This window comes from Berghia stephanieae, chromosome 2 (assembly GCF_034508935.2).
Source record: "Berghia stephanieae isolate SIO BIC M18660-M18661 chromosome 2, UCSD_Bste_1.3, whole genome shotgun sequence".
Lineage (NCBI taxonomy): Eukaryota > Metazoa > Mollusca > Gastropoda > Nudibranchia > Aeolidiidae > Berghia > Berghia stephanieae.
Genome location: NC_088361.1, coordinates 2,133,725 through 2,151,788, shown reverse-complemented (window position 1 = coordinate 2,151,788; position 18,064 = coordinate 2,133,725). Strand labels below are relative to the sequence as shown.

Sequence of the window (18,064 nt, the reverse complement as noted above, 5' to 3'; positions counted from 1 at the left end):
TTGCTATACTATACTACTGCCAATTTTTTGTTTCAATGTTCTTCCTCTTCAATCACTAACCCCATGTTGGTGGCTTTGAATCTGGCTATTTAATTTAATTCCTAAAGCCGGGAGCCTTTAATACGGGACTGGAATTGCTATCAGTAGCATGAAATAACTGCTAATATCAATATTTCTTGTCACAGAGAAAAAAAAAAAAAGAAGAGAAAGTAGACATAAAGCAAAATAATAAAAAAAAACAACCAAAAAGCAACACAACCAATGCACTTGTCTTTCATCTGAGATTTAAACATCTTTATTTAAATAGTGAAACAAATAGCATTCACTAAAGTGAAAAGATATATTTCATCTCCTTGATAATATTGACTAGTTATTTGCACAGTTTCAATACACTAGTGACCATTTGTCCAACTCCATCAAAAATCTCATGAACTTTTGTCTCACACATGAAGGCAGGGGTAGTCACTATCTTATTGGTTTTGTCAATGTGGATATCCTGTTTTTTCAGTTAAGGATGTAAATGAACTGCAAGATATCAAAAATTCAGAGAAATCAATTATAAATTTTAATCTGGCATACTGCATGCATACTTCTATTTTGTACAGAAAAAATAAGATAGCGTTTTCTTTTGGAAACATATTTTTTCTGCAACAAAGGGATGATAATGGTTATTTGTCAAAAAGGAGGAAAACCTATCGGTCCATCTGACAAACTCACTTTTCACAGTCTAGGCAGGCAAAACTATTGAGATTACTTGCCATATAAATAGATTGACTACACTTGTAGAAAAAGAGCGGTAGAAAATCTTGGGTTGAGGATTACAGCATGCATTGGGGTATGGCGACTTTAATAATTGTCGAAATAAGGATTGATACTTTTCTTCTTGTAAATCATCTTGTGGTTAGATCAGCTATGCCCATGTAATCTATGTGTAATTATTGATAAAACAAATATACAATTAAGATTGGTTGACGCAAAATTCAAGCGACCAAGTTCACCCGAGTACAACTGTTGATTCTGACTTAAATCCCTCATTTCAATGTTTGATTACACAAAAAGTAAACCGTAAGCAAGTTAACTGTTACAGTAGTCCTGAGTTCAATCCTCTACTTTTGTTCTCCATTTTTTTTTCGAAAATCTCATTCTTCTGTCTAATTTTATCCTTTCCGTGGAGTGACAAAAGCACCAATGAACTTCTCAAAAATAATTTTTTTAACTGCTTGACATCTGTGACCATAATATATAAGCTTTTGCCTCTTGATAGGCAACCTTGATCATCTGCAGTGAGGTGTCAAATAGTTTGGGTTTCTTTGTTACATAATATGTCCAGGACTTATCCAAGAAATAAACAATGAAATTATTGCTTTTCTTTATGAGATAGGAGGGTGGTCCCGAACGCTCAGTTGGTAGAGCACTTGCTTCACACACAAAGGGACAGAACTCTATTCTGAGTGAAGTCGAATTTTTTTTTCTGATATCCCCGCCCATTCCAAGTAGTAATTGATTAGCTGGGTCTGTTAGATCTGGCAGAAAGTACTTTGTGATACACAAGCTCCTATCCGAAGGCGGCAAGAAATTGCTATTGTCCATTTCATGCTATAGAAACCGGGATTGAATCAGGCTCATGGTTCTGAAACACTACATTATCAAAACTTTCCTTAAACTACTTTTGGTTAAAAAAGGATACATGAACATCCTTCTTGATATGTTTGGCTCCCATGGAATTGACAGCTTGGGCTGTTCCAGCATATGGCCATTTCCCTCCTTCCTCAGACTCTGAACCCACCGTCACCTCACATCCAGGAATCACTTTGGCGGCCAGAACTGGAGCAATGCAACACAGCCTGTATGAATGAAACGGATAAAATTAATCTTTACTTGAGAAATGCGAACACTGTGTTGGTTTATAACGATAATACAAGAGGATGAGGGAATTTCTTTACAGTTTAGATACAGTGGTGCTTTGGAAATAATGAGAGCTTGGCAATAAAAAGACTTTTTCAAATACCCGTATTTCATATCCATTATTTTTCTGTAAAAACAAGAATAAGCTATCCAGAGACCTGGAATAACAAAAACTTGTACCGGAATAAGAAACCATAATTTGAAGTAAAATACACATTCATTCATCCGTAAACACAATCCACCCATACGCTTGCACACATAAACACACACAATACACTCAAAGCCAAGAGTAGTGCAAGGAAGGACTCTCATTGCTAAAATTTGCCAATTTGCCAAAATTTCCAATAACATTGCCAAATCGGAACATTATTGCAATTAAGTTGAAATTTTGTAATCTAGTGATAACAAGAGCTCTGGAATAACGAGAATTTATGCTTGGAACGAGTTTTCTTAATTATTGATAACCCTTGCAATTCTTAATTCACTGAAATATTGCTTCAAGTAATAAGATAATCATTAGCTGTTATCTTGGTGCCCTGTAAAAGAATTCAAAAGAAAAGAGGTAGATATTTTCATTCAGGCATTTTTATCTTTTTTGTAATGAAAAGTCGACTTCAGTCATTTATTTAGGGCTGAATTAAATTCAAAATACAGTTCACTCCGCTCCATTGCACATCAGTTAATTACGCTAAACATTCCTGAAAATTTTTTTTCTTACATAAAATCACTCTGCTTAATCGCTACATCTTGATTCCATCTTGATTGGAGATAAATATCTAAAAAATACACACAAAAAAAAGTATTGAAAATGTGTTTCTCATTGAACATTTTCACATGTTAATATCGTATCACATGTGAAAGTTTCTCCTCATTGTGATTCCACTGTCCCTCTGACCCTGACTAGGTTAGACACGTAATGCTTGTTGACACAATTACTATTCTTAAAAACAATAATGCCACATTTTGTTGTTGATAAAACATGAAAAAGCAAAGAAAAAAAAAAAAGAAAAACAACAAAATAACAAAAATACAAGGACCAAAAAGAAAAAAACAAAAAACAAACCCTAATGAAAATGATGGTCCTAAGCCTGTAGAAAACTCAGAGGGGAATGTCCTACATGACAAGCATGTGAAAGTTGCTGCTTAGATGCTATTTTTAGCTTCTCTACTTAATCGTACACTCTGCTTAATCGACACACTAACCCCAACTCCCGAGAGTCGACTGTATCAGCAAGCCAGCAGCTTCTTCAAAATGGATATGGAAACATAATTTATGAAATAAAAATCAACACATCTCAACATCAGAACCGCATTGTACAATGAGCCAAACATTTCAATCAAATTTCTATGACAACAAAGCAGGATTAAAAATTCATGAATTTGTTTTTAAAATGAGTAGTCACAGCTCAGTGAGAAAAAACTCTCACTGCTGCTACTGGCTTGATGCTTATAAAAGGGTACAATCAATTCTGAAATTTCATTGGGAAATGATGAAAAGATTAATTTTTGTCAGTTAAGTGCACAATTTGTTCAGATATTTGCGAGTCAGTCAAAAAGAAATCTCCCCGAGTATAAAGGATTAATGCTAGAGGTCTGGACATTTTACATAAACAATTTTGTTCTCAAACATAGCCACCATCCAAATTTGGAAATTTCTGTAAATTGCCTTTGACCGTCAAAAGTAGAAGTGGCTGAGTGGCCTATTAAACCACTTTCTTTCACTTTGTAAATCTCATTTTCATCTTTGAAACATCTGTTTTTTACATCTCTTTTCATTCTTGAAAATAGGAATGACTCTGATGGAACAAAACCAGGTCAATATACAGGATGCAAAAAAATCTCATACACATTTATCAAAGGTTTTCTAAGTCACATTTGCACTATGGGGTAGTGCATTGTCATGAAGGTGAAGACCACACTTTCCTGAGTTTGGCTATTCTTTTCCTTGAATGTTCTTTCTTCATAGATAAAAAACTAATAAAAATAATATTCACTGCTCATGGTTTTAATTGTGGGAAAAATATCAATCATCATGGCACCTTCTACATTTCCCCAGAACTTGGAGCTCATAGTCATTTTTGCATTTTGGGGGGCAGGTTCAGAACATGTTTTCCACTGCTATTTCATCCCAGGTTCATACATGTAAAGCCATCAATCTCAACTGTACCTATATGGTGTTGTTTCAAAATGTTTTAACAAGATGACTGTTTGTTGGGTGTCCCTGAGATAACAAATGTAGCTTCAAGATACACTCATTGTGTTTTGGTCCATCAAAATTTAAATCTTCCATATTTAGTTAAGACATGTACTATGTCAACATTCTGGAATTTTAAGGGACTAGGACATTCCTATTCAGACAGGCTTTTGAGCAGTATTTGCGTTATGTGTTAACTATTGTCTTTGCATGTGTAGCGCCTTACAGTACCTACTTTGGAGATTCTGTGTATTGTATAAAAATAATTATTACATATACATTACATACTCAGGGAAATATTTTTAGATTGACCCTCATACTGCTTTCACCTTACTCACCCAATTGGCTTTTTGGCTGTATGAAAGGATTTCAATACTTTCTCAACATCAGAATTCACTTTCATTTCTGGACCATCAACAGCAAATGATGACCTAAAATAAACAAAGCACAAAAAGTGGCGGATGACTTATGAAGCTTTATCACAATACCTAGTCAAAAAGATGCCTTACATCTACAAAAAATTGAATCTAGTAAAGACATCCCTTTTATTGTCAAAAGCAAAAATAAAAATAATTTCATGTAAAACATATGACTTCAACTTCAAGCATGAGGAATAACGATAATAGATTTCAGTAATCTCTTAATCAATACACGTGTCTATTCTAATGATTATCTGATTTCTCTACATTTTATACCTGGACATTTTTACTTCTTTGTGCTTGTTGGAATACACTATTTCTAAATATACAGTTTTTATCAACTTTAAAAAAAGGACTGCCATATAATATTGTATCTTCTCATGGAGTTGTAAAAGTTCTTTACACACTCATTTATTGGCTGCCACTCTACAGACATTGTTCACCTTGTCTTTCGTTGTGACTTACCACCAATATTATTTTAACAATAATGAACACTTTTATCCAAAATCTGCTACTTACAATAGGCCACGAGGCGGTAAGCGCAAAAAACATCCCATTCCACCTGTGATCAACAGACACTTCTTCGCCCCACCATACCACTAAATCCCCACTAACGCTTATCCCTGTCCTTCAAGTAACTAATAGCAAAATTCATTCACAAAAATAAACATGTAATACTATCACTACAAAAACAAAGTAAACAAGCGAAGTACCATCAAAACGATGAACAGGTTAAAACAGCGTATCAAAATGAACAAAGGGAAAATTGTCAAATGACAACAACAGATATGACAAAACCACAGCCAGTGAGCCAGGACACTGCAAATGTACCTAAAGGGAATACAACAAAACAACAGTGGCAGCAGTAGTGGCAACACCAAAAACAGGAAGAACAACCAAACGAGGAACAGGTCACATTACTGTAGAATGACCTTAAGTTTCAATGGGAAACTAGCTTAAGGTGACCATGAGTTGTTTACTTTCAAACCTGTTGTAAGGCAATCTTGTGTTGACAACCCTTCTCAGTCGTTCGATGAAAAATACTCACCATGATATATAAACCCATGGCAGGCCGCAAATCATCACTTGCTATTCTTGATTGCACAGCGCAGGGTTGATTGTGTCTGTCTATGGTTAAGGGCTGGTTAATAGCAAGGCATAGCGCAAGTTACTGTGTTATGTGAACCAGATGTTCGAATGAGTGATCAATAAATCATAATACAGAAAAGACTGATCTGTACTATGTAAGTTCAATCGTACGGGTGACCAATCAATCATAGCATAGAGAAGGCTATGCAACAACGTCAACAACACCAACAATCATGGCGGCTGTTAAACTCAATCAACAAAACTGGAATCAAAAGACCAAATCTTATCAAAATCAACATCGTCCATCAGCTCAGCTATCTATTAAAGAATTGAAGCTAAAAAAAAAATCACCTTTTATATTAACCTAAGATTTTAATTTCAGCTTTTTAGCTCCATCATCTTCTCTTAAAACATTCCATTCTTGACCATGTTTTTACTCAATATATAAAAGAACCTACTTACGAAACTTAGAGCCTTTCAGACAAGGTCATCTACCCTGACTACAATTTCAAAATTAAATATACTAAAGTTGTTGACATTGCCATCTGAGATCCCAAATGACTCTCCATTTTTATTAATCAGATAAAATGTTATGCTCCCTTAAAGGCGGTAGACATTTAAGTTAGATATTGAAAACAACTTATCTAATGTAACATATATAGATGATTTTAACAGCATTCTAAATGATCTTATTTATAAATATGCTCCTTTGAAGACTAGACGCATTACTGACAGGAAAAAAGCTCAATGAACTGATGAAACTAAAAATGGAACAAGAAAAAAAAATATAAAAGGCAAGCAGAAAGGTTGTGAAGAAAGACTGGCCTAAATATTCATAAAGAAATTTATCAATCAATAAAAAACAATGCTTCTACCATTATAAAGAATGCTAAAACTGAAACACCATCTGTTGTAAAGTGTTATACCTTCTTTCGAATCAACCTCTCTGCAAGCACACATTAAAAACATGACCGAACGCCAACAATGATCAGGAAAATTGCGATAAATAAGCAAAATATTTTGAAGAAATTATTACCTCTATCCGTTGACAATTAGACTAAAAAATGGCAGAAAAAAACAAAATACAAACCATTCAAGGGAGTCACAAAAGATGATTTTTTTTTCCAGTCACAGAAGAAGAAATACAAGAAATTATAATGATGAGTCTACTCTATATAAGTGTTATCTATTGTTGTTCTCATGATTATTATTAATCCATGGTGCGCACGAGAGCCAATAAGATTTGACAAAGAGATGGCAAAACTGTGTTTTAAAAAATACTCAATTGATGACCGGTTGAATTGTTCTGTTCCGTGACAAATAAAAAGAGACGTATGTCGTAATATCACATATCCATAAAGGAGTGTGATCAAGTCAAAAAGATGTGATAATAGATAAGTAAGTCATAATATACCTATTACACAATACCTAATACTTTCAACACCACTCACAAATTCTTGGCAGCCCCAAAGCCTCCAGGAAAAATGACAGCATCAAACTGAGACGGGTCAAGATTGGATAGAGCTTTAATATTTCCTCTTGCAATTCTGGCAGATTCCTCTAAAATATTTCTGTAAACATTTAAGAAGAATAATTCTTTTAAAAAATCAATTGCAACAAAGTCTTTTTTTTTAAGGTCAATATAACCATATATATATATATATATATATATATATATATATATATATATATATATATATATATATATATATATATATTATATATATATATATATATATATATATATATATATATATATATATATATATATATAAAATTTATTTTGTTTTTTTTTCAATATAACCATCTTTGGTAAAATTTTTATCGATATACAAGATCTTCAATTACTAATTATTAAAGCAAAAAAAATATAAACAAATTGGGATATTGATGTCATGTTGATATAAGTGGAATGTCGATATTGTTGATATATAACCGCTTATGACAATTAGCACAAGGGTCAACAAGAAAGCAATCTGGTAAACAAAGATGTATGAGACTATTCTATTGCTTGAGAAAAAAGGAAAAAAAATTAATAATAATAGAAGCAATAGTAAGAACTAACAGCACAATAACAATGCCATTGTTTTTTTTGTTTGTTTGTTGCTTTAGGTCTCTTCCAACACAATTGAGGTTATATGAGAGACCGCTGAAACAAAAAAACAAGCAATCTAACAAAAATAGTACAATGTAAATCAAAATCATAACCTAAAGATATCATAAGCTAAATTATAAATAACCAAGAACAAACAGGCAGAAGATTTACAGAAAAAAAAATATCCCCTGTCAAAAATACAATCACAAACCAAAGAAGCAGGATAGGCTAGTAAAGAGAAGAAGAAACGACATCACTATCGGATCGTACACCCATGCGAACATCATAGGTATATGATTCAAGGGTGATGCTCCCATCCAACCACCCGCACAATGCCATTGTGCTCGTCAAAAAATAGTGTAAGGGATAGATCAGTTGGGGGCTTCTTCCTATGGTCAAAATAAGTGTTACCATAACATTACAGCAATTAAAACAAAAAAAGCAGATGGTAAAAGAAACATGACATAACTACTGCATTGATGAAAAAATCAGACATTGAAAACCTGTTTATATAGAGAAACAATTTGTACCTGTTGTTTCCCAATGGCTCTCCCTTCAAGTGATTAATGGCGTGCATTTGTTGGGCATCAGGGGCAAACATGGCAACCTCAGCATTAGCTCTACTCAGGTGTACAATTACTCTGTTAAAAAAAGAGAGAGAAATTCACTGTTCCCATGTTCATAACAAAAATAAATTAATTACTTACAAGTCTGGAAAAAAAATGATTGATTGCAGAATTTCAAAATCTGATCGAACAGTATGCTGCCTCCTGATGCAATAAACTTAAAAATGTTTTATATGGGCAAATATCAGATAGCTGACAATACCAATAACCACATGAATGATTTTGTGTCCTTGGATGAGAAATGTTTACACAGAATGCCCATTTCGCCTGAGACTATTAAAGATATTGGAAGAGAGCTACCTAAAAAATGGATACCTAACATGTGAATTGTAGCCAAAAGGTAAAATCAAAGTAGTAGTCCTTCAGAGCCAATTGGGCCCAAGGCGCCTGAGTTCATTTCGGTTTCTATAGCGTAAAACAGACAATAGCAATTACTTGCTATCTTTAGGATAAGACACTAGTCTATTGCAAAATACTTGCCACCAAATCTAACAGACACAGCTACCCAATCAAATCACTGCTAGGTGGGCAGGGGGATCAGAAAAAATCTTGAATGTACCAGGACCCCCCAAACTGTAAACTCAAGGTTATTGGAAATCTGTAACAAGTTGTATTTTCTTGAATGAGTTGTTCTACCATTGCCTAACCCTCTATCTGAATGACTAGGTTTTACATTAGAGTTGTCTCCCTTAAGTTGATTGCTTCCCAGGCCAATGGGTCAAACCTATCTATGGCTTAAATTTGGAGTGTCCTCCTAGGTAGATTGCCATCCGAGATTTACCAGTTCCACCTAACGGGGTGTCAACACCAACAATGGCGAAGGCTTTGTCAACATGTAGATAATAATACTTTTCTCAGTCACGATACACTTGCCAAAAACAGCTATTCATCAAGTTTTTGACAAGTTTTTAAATATAAAAATCACTCCATACCCTAGACTCCCCTCATGTACTACTGCCGTTTGGTCCATGACTGCTTATTTGTTATTTGCAATTAACTTCTATAAACTGATACCTAACATTTTGGGTGAATAAACATAATTTTAGTATATTGTTTGAAAATAATAAGAACTTACGCAGAAGATTCATGGATCTCACTGCCATCATAGACCCCACAACCTGAGAGTACCTGCAGAATCAAAAAGGAATAAAAAGAGATGGTATACATAACTATCTGATTTTCTCAACATTATACCTAAAACGATAATGAAAATTCTGCAACCTGATTTTTTTTGATGGAGTGTCTATTTGTACTTACAGTACCAGTTTATTTAACCGAACCCATCAACATCTTCAAACTCTTCTTAAGGTAAATTTACTATGTAATGGTGTATAGTGAAATTAATTGCTATACTGCCAACTTCTCCAGCTCCCCACCCCCTCCCCACCCCCCCCCCCCCCCCCCCAAAAAAAAAAAGAAAGTATAGCAATATTCACTGCGTATGCCTATGGTAATGTGGTAGGCATGAGGTAGGCGCAAAAAAAAAAAAAAAAGACAGAAAAATAAAAGGCCATTGTTTATGTAAGCAACCTTTTTGCCCTTTATCGCTACTCTGGTCTCAGTCTCATTTCTTTCTTTTGAAGCCTAGTCTATTGGTTTGTCAATAACTGGTTGGTCTGATACTGATATGAGTAGGCACTTTCATGAATTTTTCAAAGGGGACTATTGGAAATAAAACCATGTGATTTTGGATAGAGCTTGAAAAACCATTAAAAATTATATATGATACAACACTGTAGCTCAATTGGTTAAAAAGTTATGGATTTTTATACAGACAATTTCTCCTTATATAGCTATATAAGTAAGAAAATATTCCTGAAAATTGTGACCGAAAACTTGACGAATTTAGGGCTTCTCCCTTTTAGAGAGCAACTATGTTAAAAAAAGAGCATATTCTTACATGTTTCACTAAATATAATCAACAGAGATACTAGGCCAAAGGAAATAATGCAAGAAATTAATCACAAAGCATTATTAAGTAACCTTACACATGATTGAGCAATGGCGCTGTACCGCATGCAAAAACCGGCCTATAAAAACTGTCCTATTCAACAGATATTGACAAATGATATATCATTTTAAAGGTCTTTTCAAGCTCTATCCAGAAATATGAAAATGTAAGAGCTAATTTCCCTTTGTACCATGCAACTCAAGTCTATAAAAATATTTTGTTCAAAATTGTCAGTTGATATTTTTTTAAAGTTCAGGGCCACTGAGGAAACAAAAGGTAAACCAAATTAAAGTGATAACAAATTAACATACCTGGATCCACAGCAAGGCAGAAACAATTCTTCAAGAAGACAATATCAGAGTCAAAGGAAGTGAAGATCCTCTGTCACGATATCAGTGATGATGTCTACAACTTTTACTTTGAAATCTGTAGATTCGTCCTCGGACTTTTCCTCCCACCAGTAAGATATGGTAAAAATATCCCTCTACTTGGACAATTTGACAATTCGACCATTGTAAAGAGCATCTTCTCCCTCAAGATTCCAAGTATGAATAATATAGCATCCTATGACCTTTTTCGGCTGATCCAAAATTTTAGTCAAATATCCAAGAAGAGGCCCTTTTACATCTCTGAAGACAGGATTTAACAATCCAGATGAGTCCTCAAGCGCACCGGTGACATCATTCGCAATTTTGGCTCTTCGTACTTTGTCTTTCTTTGGTTGCTTTAGCCTATGTCGTTTCACTAGCTCCACTTGCAATGCAACTGGCGTAGATTAAAGCTGGACCTATTCTTTATGCCCTGGCACCTTGCAAACAGGGTGATTTTTGACTGCTCGTCAATGGACTTGCTGTCTAGCCAATCAAGCATTCCATTGGTCTTCACCTTGACTTTGATATCCGTATAATCTAGAGCAGCATTTGTGGCTCGCCTCATCTGTTTGTCAAGAATGCCCAGGGTTCTCTCTGCCCATATGTTGTATGCTGGGCGGTGTCAACTTTTCCAGTCATGGCAGCTGCAGAATTTGCACCCTCAAACATGTACTCTTTCAGTTGTCGTGTCAGAATAGACACAAACTCCTGAAGAATACATTCTGTAGACAAATACAAATCAGCCTCATCTCTATCAACTATTTTTAAAGACTGAAGAACTGTGTCTTCTTCCATAAAGTGTCGACCGAACACATCCTCGGTTGCTGAGTACAATTGATCTGGTGCATGGGCGAGTGTCTGAATCTTAGGAATGATGTTGATCAAAGAATGAGCTATTCCTGCATGGTTCCTGACAGAGGAGGATGTGTAGCAGAGAGCCATCCATGGTGCTGTGATTGCTTTACCCACCATCCCCAAAAGTTGCAGGTCATTGAGAATTTGCAGATTCGACAGATCGGTGGCGAGGCAATTTGCAAGAGTTGTTGGACTGCACTGTGTCCTCAGGTAGGTGACCAGTTGGTGGTGATAACAATAAATGGTCCCAGCCAGATGAAACGGAACATGGAGACGATTTCCAACATACCTCAAGAATGTTCCTGGTTTCAAATCCTCCGACTTTAGAAAAAGTTTAAAACCAAGAGGGTCACCCTTTTCCTTGTATTGAACCTTGGAAATCCCCTGAACAACATTTACAGCACAGCTTGGTCCTCCAAGTATTTTCCCATGAAGATTTCTCTTACTGTCCAGCTTTCTAAGAGTCAAACGGGCTCCATTTGCCAGGTCATCCAGAGGGTGGGGGTTGCATTTTAGATACAACAAGTGTTTGTTCAAGTTTTCCTCTAGCAGCACCACGGCAGCATGATTGGCAGCAGCCCGATCTGTTGAAGTTAATAAAATTTTTCCTTTTATGGCATTAGACACATCAATGGGTTGGATACCTTAATAAGAAGCATAAGCCATCCCAATGATGTCCAAAGTGTCTGAAATATGATGAACACGAGCCTCTGTGCTGCACATCCACCAGGCAATTGAGCTGCATTAAGGGTCAGTATCGATGATTTTGTTGAAATATGAATTTCATTTATGTGTTGTCCATCAACCGTTGTGGCATCCCATGACAGAATTGTATCAGTAGACTGAATGTCAGCAATCACTCCCATCTCACGTGCCATTCTGGTAGTTGTCGATATGTTTGGGACTGACAATAAAGATGAACCAGTAAGACATTGAATGGCATGTTTTACTACTATGCCAGTGGTAGCTGCTGGTACCTCATCCGACAGACATTTGTAAATGACCTTTCTTATGGAGCGGGAGTAACTATTGCCAGTTTTGTTTTGGATGATAGAGCCAGATTGCGCTGAAGTCTCTTCTAATAGAGCGATATAATTATCAATTTGAATATGACAATCCTTCAGCTCTTTTTAAAAATCCCTGTTCAAGGAAAACAGTTGATTCAGATTAGATGTAAATTTTTTATTTTCTTTTACTAAATTTTCGTTCTCATTGGTCAAGGCCAAGTTGGTGTCTTTAAGAACCTGAATAGTATGATCTTGATGTAGATTTTTGTTGTTGGAGAGATGTGTTCTCATTTCTTGGGGCCTTAACTTCAGCTTCAGAGCTAGAATTTTTGAGGATTTTCTTTGTTTATCCCAATTTATACGCTTTGTGGCATATTTCTTTTTCAAAAATTTATTTACCAATCGCATCACTTTCAGTTTATCTTGTGCATCTTTAGCAGAGCCAGTGGTGTGTTTTTTCACAACAAAACAATTGTCACAAGTATTACGAGTACGAGTCCTTTTAACAATGGGGGAGCTTGGAGTTAAAAGTTGGGTACTAGAGGTATTTCGGGAAGTAATACGAGTCTGAGTGGTATTGGTTACGGAATAGTTCTGATCATTGGAAATGAAAGATGCTTCATGGTTGACAAAGATTGATGGAGTATTTTGGGGCGATGAAGTATCATGGGTGCAAAGAGGTGATGATGCAGTATGTGAGGTATTGATGTGTTGGGGTTCATTGTTAATGGCATAACAGGCAGAACAGTCTTAATAATCAAAACTTTGAATTTTTTTTTTCTTATAGGTCCTAATAACGTTGCCTATATAAACTCTGCTTGCCTTAACATTAATTAATATTAGACAATTTTTTACCAGTGAATTACCAGCACTATTCACAGAAGTTGAAATTGAAATCGTGTTCTATTCTTCTCCAAATGTGAAATGAAAACAATATGTCCATGACAAATATTATCAGGATCCGAAGGGAGATGCTGAAATGATTTTAATACATCAATTAAGGTATGAGTATGAGTAGAGTGTAGTATAGACTGAATCTGATTGGGCCATCTCTCACTCAAGCCTAAACTAAACCATCCCCACCATTGCAGCAGGATTAGTGTAGGCGTTAAGGTAGGAACACTCTCTCATACAGTCATCTGAGAATCATAGCCATAGTCATACACAACAATTCCGAGATTAGAATTAGAATTAAATAATCTGAGTTAGAACTTAGAACTGCCTCTACTTAGATAGCAATAGCAGTAGCAGTCAGCAACTTAGTAGAATCTAGACTGTACTCACCACAGCGACCTTTGACGGAACAATGGATGATACATGAAAACTTCTCTTGGTTACAATTTGCTTCAAGAACGAAGCATGGCAACGTATCCTCGTTATTGGAAACATCGATTCTATTTAGTATTTTCCAGCTCAATTTACGGAGGACCAAAGTCAAAGGCTGAGGCAGGCAAAGTTGCGAAGTTGCAAGTTGCAAAGTTACAATCAAAAACAAAACATAAAAGTTGGTTGTTGCTTTTATGACAGTTAACAGTTCCTGGTTCCTGTCGGATTTCTAATTGATCGTAGATAAAGTTTTTTAAAAATAAAGTAAATATATTCAAGGATGATATGAAATTTCTTTTAAGTCTTGAATTTATATTTTTGGAATCGTTTGGAAGTACGAGATTCAAATAAAATAAACGGAGAAGACGTTTTCAAACTCTACACCCAAGATAGTTTTGGAGAAATAAGAATGAATTCACCTACCTATTGTCTCTGGTCGCGTAGTGTAACCTTGAATCATACAAGGTGGATCCTTTCAGCGAAGAAACCCTAGAACTGGGTGAAGAACTCACATCAATGATAGCCGATGAAAGATCAGAAAGATGGAAGGAATTAATAACCTCCACCAATATGACCCTAAACAGCAAAAAGGCCTGGACTACAATTTCAAAACTGAATAATGACAAAAATACCCAGACAAGAGTGGCTGCAGTAACACCTGACCAAGTAGCACATCAGCTTCTACTTAATGGGAAACCAGCCAAGAAAGCACGAGGCCAACTAAAAGCCCTGAAACGTGAAATGGACAAAGCCCTCAAGGATAGTGAAGATCATCTTGACTCTTTTACCCTGGAGGAGCTACTAGAGGCCTTGTCCCATCTGAAGGCAGGAAAAGCATCTGGACTGGATGGAATCACAACTGAGATGATTCAACACTTTGGCCCGAGAACCCTATCCTGGCTATTGGACCTCTTCAATGTATGCGCAAGGACAAACAGGCTGCCAAGTGCATGGAGGAAAGCAAGAGTAGTCGCCCTACTGAAACCGGGGAAAGATCCAAAATCCAAGAAAAGCTATCGCCCGATCTCCCTCCTGTGCATCGCATACAAGCTATTTGAGCGAATGGTTATGTCCCGCATGTCACCCAGTCTAGACGAACAACTGTCTCCAGACCAGGCTGGATTCCGACCAGGACGGTCAACATGTGGTCAACTTCTTAACCTTACACAATTCATAGAAGATGGGTTTGAGACAAAACAGGTTACTGGCACAGTCTTCGTCGACCTCACTGCAGCCTATGACACAGTGAATCACAAGATCCTACTCCTCAAAGTGGCTAAAATGATAAAGAATAAGAAAATTGTAAATATTATCCAGTCACTTCTCGAAAACAGGCGCTTCTTTGTTGAAATGGATGGCCGGAAGAGCAGGTGGCGCACCCAGAAGAATGGTCTTCCCCAAGGATCAGTGCTGGCTCCAACACTTTTCAACATATATACAAATGATCAGCCTGAGTTCCCAAATATCCGCCGATTCATATATGCTGATGACCTATGCCTCGCAACACAGGATGTGTCCTTCCAACCAATCGAGAGCAGACTGACAAATGCCCTAGACACTCTTACAAAGTACTACACTAAAAACTCGCTGAACGCCAATCCAGGGAAAACACAAGTGTGTGCATTTCACCTCAACAACCACCAAGCCCACAAAAAACTTAACATCAAGTGGAATGGCCAGACATTAGAGTACAACTACCACCCAGTGTACCTCGGAGTGACGCTTGATCGAACTCTGTCCTTCAGAGAACACGTGAGAAAGACCAAGGCAAAAGTGTCCACGCGTAATGCCCTCCTTGGAAAGCTGGCAAACATGAACTGGGGAACTGACCCTAAAACTCTAAGGACCACAGCATTGGCCCTCAGCTACTCAACTGCGGAGTACTGCTCAGCTGTATGGGCCCGATCATGCCATGCCTCCAAGCTAGACCCCGAGCTCAACAACGCCTGCCGGATCATAACGGGCCAGCTGAGAGCAACACCATTACCACTGGTCTACCGTGCAGCAGGAATAGCCCCACCACACATCCGGAGGGAAACCCATGCCCAAATACAAAAATACAAACAGGAAATGGACCAGAGACACCCCCTTCATGACCACAATTGCCCCAAAAGCAGGCTCAAATCAAGAAAAAGCTTCCTCACAGTAGAGAGCCTTCACCCAGACCACTCAGCATTCTTCCGCCTGGACAAATGGGTAGAATGGGACAAGACAGTAAACGATGCCCTCCAGCCCCCAACAGAAAAGCTCCCAGCAGGCACAGACCTCAAGAGAAAAGAATGGGTGGCGTTGAACAGAGCTAGAGCAAAGGTGGGAAACACCGCCACCAACCTCTTTAAATGGAAAATCTCACCGGGCACTGAATGCCCATGCGGTCACCCCAGACAGACCATGGACCACATCCTGTCCGAATGCTCGCTGGGACCTCACTGCACCAATGCTGACCTGAGGGAATGCAACCAGACTGCCCGGGACTGGCTGACTCACTGGCGCGACAAGATATGATGATGACCTACCTATTGGTACATATTTCTTCATCATCATAAATATCTGTACTGAGGAAAGAATAATGTAATATATATATATATATATAACTCAAACCCATGTAACACACAGTCCTGACGATGGCCGTTAAGGCCTGAAACATTGCGAGCGCGATGTAGATTGAATCCAACATCGTGCTAAATATTACAATAATAATAATTCGCTCCATTGCTCCATGTCGAGCACTATTCGTACCATAATTGTATCTAACACAATTCAATATATATACCTTAAGCCCAATATATATATATATATATATATATATATATATATATATATATATATATATATATATATGTGTGTGTGTGTGTGTGTTTGTGTGTGTGTGTGCGTGTGTATGTGTGTGTTTGTGTGTGTTATATCAGTTCGACGGGGATCTCTTTTTAAAAGCCCTATGTTCTGAGTAATTGAGTTCTCAATGAGAGAGAGAGAGAGAGTGAGAGAGAGAGCGAGAGAGAGCGAGAGAGAGAGAGAGACTTCTACCCCCCCCCCCCCTTATAGTGGCGTGGCATGTTAACGGTAAGGTGGTGCCAGAATCCGAATAAGAAAATTACTGACACATGCTATATATATTTAAAAAATTATGTCCTTCTTTCCGCCCCGACATCATAAGATATCGTCGCCTGGGCATTCCACGTAGGATTATAGATAATTCATCAAACAAGATGTCTGATGTCAACAAGAATCACCCATGTTGTCCAAGTGAGCAAACTGGGGGTTAAGAATCTGCCCAAGGAAAAAAATGCAATACCTTAACCACTCGGCCATTTTGCCTCCTACATTCTATTATATGTAAATACAAAAGAAAGAAAACGTTTATAAAGAAATGACTTACTTTAGAGCTTGTAAAGAAAATTAGTATGCTTTCTATCTACTTTAGAGCTTGTAAAGAAAATTAGTATGCTTTCTATCCCTGCAAATCTTTGTATAATTTGTCGAAATCACGAACGGCAACTATACCAGCTTTGTGAATTGACCAAACCATCAAAGAATTCAATCGCTCCTGTTTCCTTTTGCATGAATATTTTCACTCATAGTCATAGACTCATCATTTATTCATTCATAACACCAGAGGCTTTCTAAAACTGGTAGAGGATTCTTTTTTTAATATTGACGTAATGAACAAATCAAAATCGGAATGAAATGTGTTTTGCATAATAATATTGTGTTGTTTTACCAAATGTAATACCAAACTTTCAATTTGTTGAATGATTTCGAAAAATTAGAGAAAAATACTCAAAACTGGCATCATAATGGGCTATAAGAGTCCGACGTCTACACACACGTTCAACTTTAATAATAACTTTGGAGTTTGAATACATAGTGAAAGGGCTTGAGTGGACACATGCAGACATTGAAAAAATTAAAACTTGACACACTTATTTTGATATAACATAATAATATTCTTAGACCATGACATTGTATCGTAAAGCATCCGAAAGTTGAAATTGATAACCGTTAAAGTTTTTAAATAGCGCAAATAGTCAAATGCTTAATCTGCGTTGTTGTTGTTGTTTTTCAAACTGGAAAAATATTTTTGTTGGTCGTAGGCGACGTCCAGATATTTACAGGTCTGATAGTAGAACTTAATTATGAGCTTGTTTTAACAGTTGTAATGGACAATATATTGCGTTGGTTTTAGAGTCATTACAAGAATAAACCCAAAATAATTTTGGGTATCA

At 36.7% G+C, this 18,064-nt stretch overlaps 1 protein-coding gene across 1 annotated transcript; it reads right to left on the bottom strand.

Annotated features, from left to right (window-relative positions):
* Window positions 1–267: 267 nt before the first annotated feature.
* On the bottom strand, window positions 268–14,032 carry LOC144964159 (glutamine amidotransferase-like class 1 domain-containing protein 3, mitochondrial). The gene is made up of 7 exons (XM_078898102.1): window positions 13,797–14,032; window positions 9,404–9,456; window positions 8,233–8,343; window positions 7,059–7,178; window positions 4,438–4,530; window positions 1,688–1,844; window positions 268–496 (listed from the first exon to the last, which is right to left on the bottom strand). Exons 1-7 carry the CDS (start codon window positions 13,899–13,901, stop codon window positions 371–373), a joined length of 765 nt encoding a protein of 254 aa, XP_078754228.1. The 5' UTR covers window positions 13,902–14,032; the 3' UTR covers window positions 268–370.
* Window positions 14,033–18,064: the final 4,032 nt, after the last annotated feature.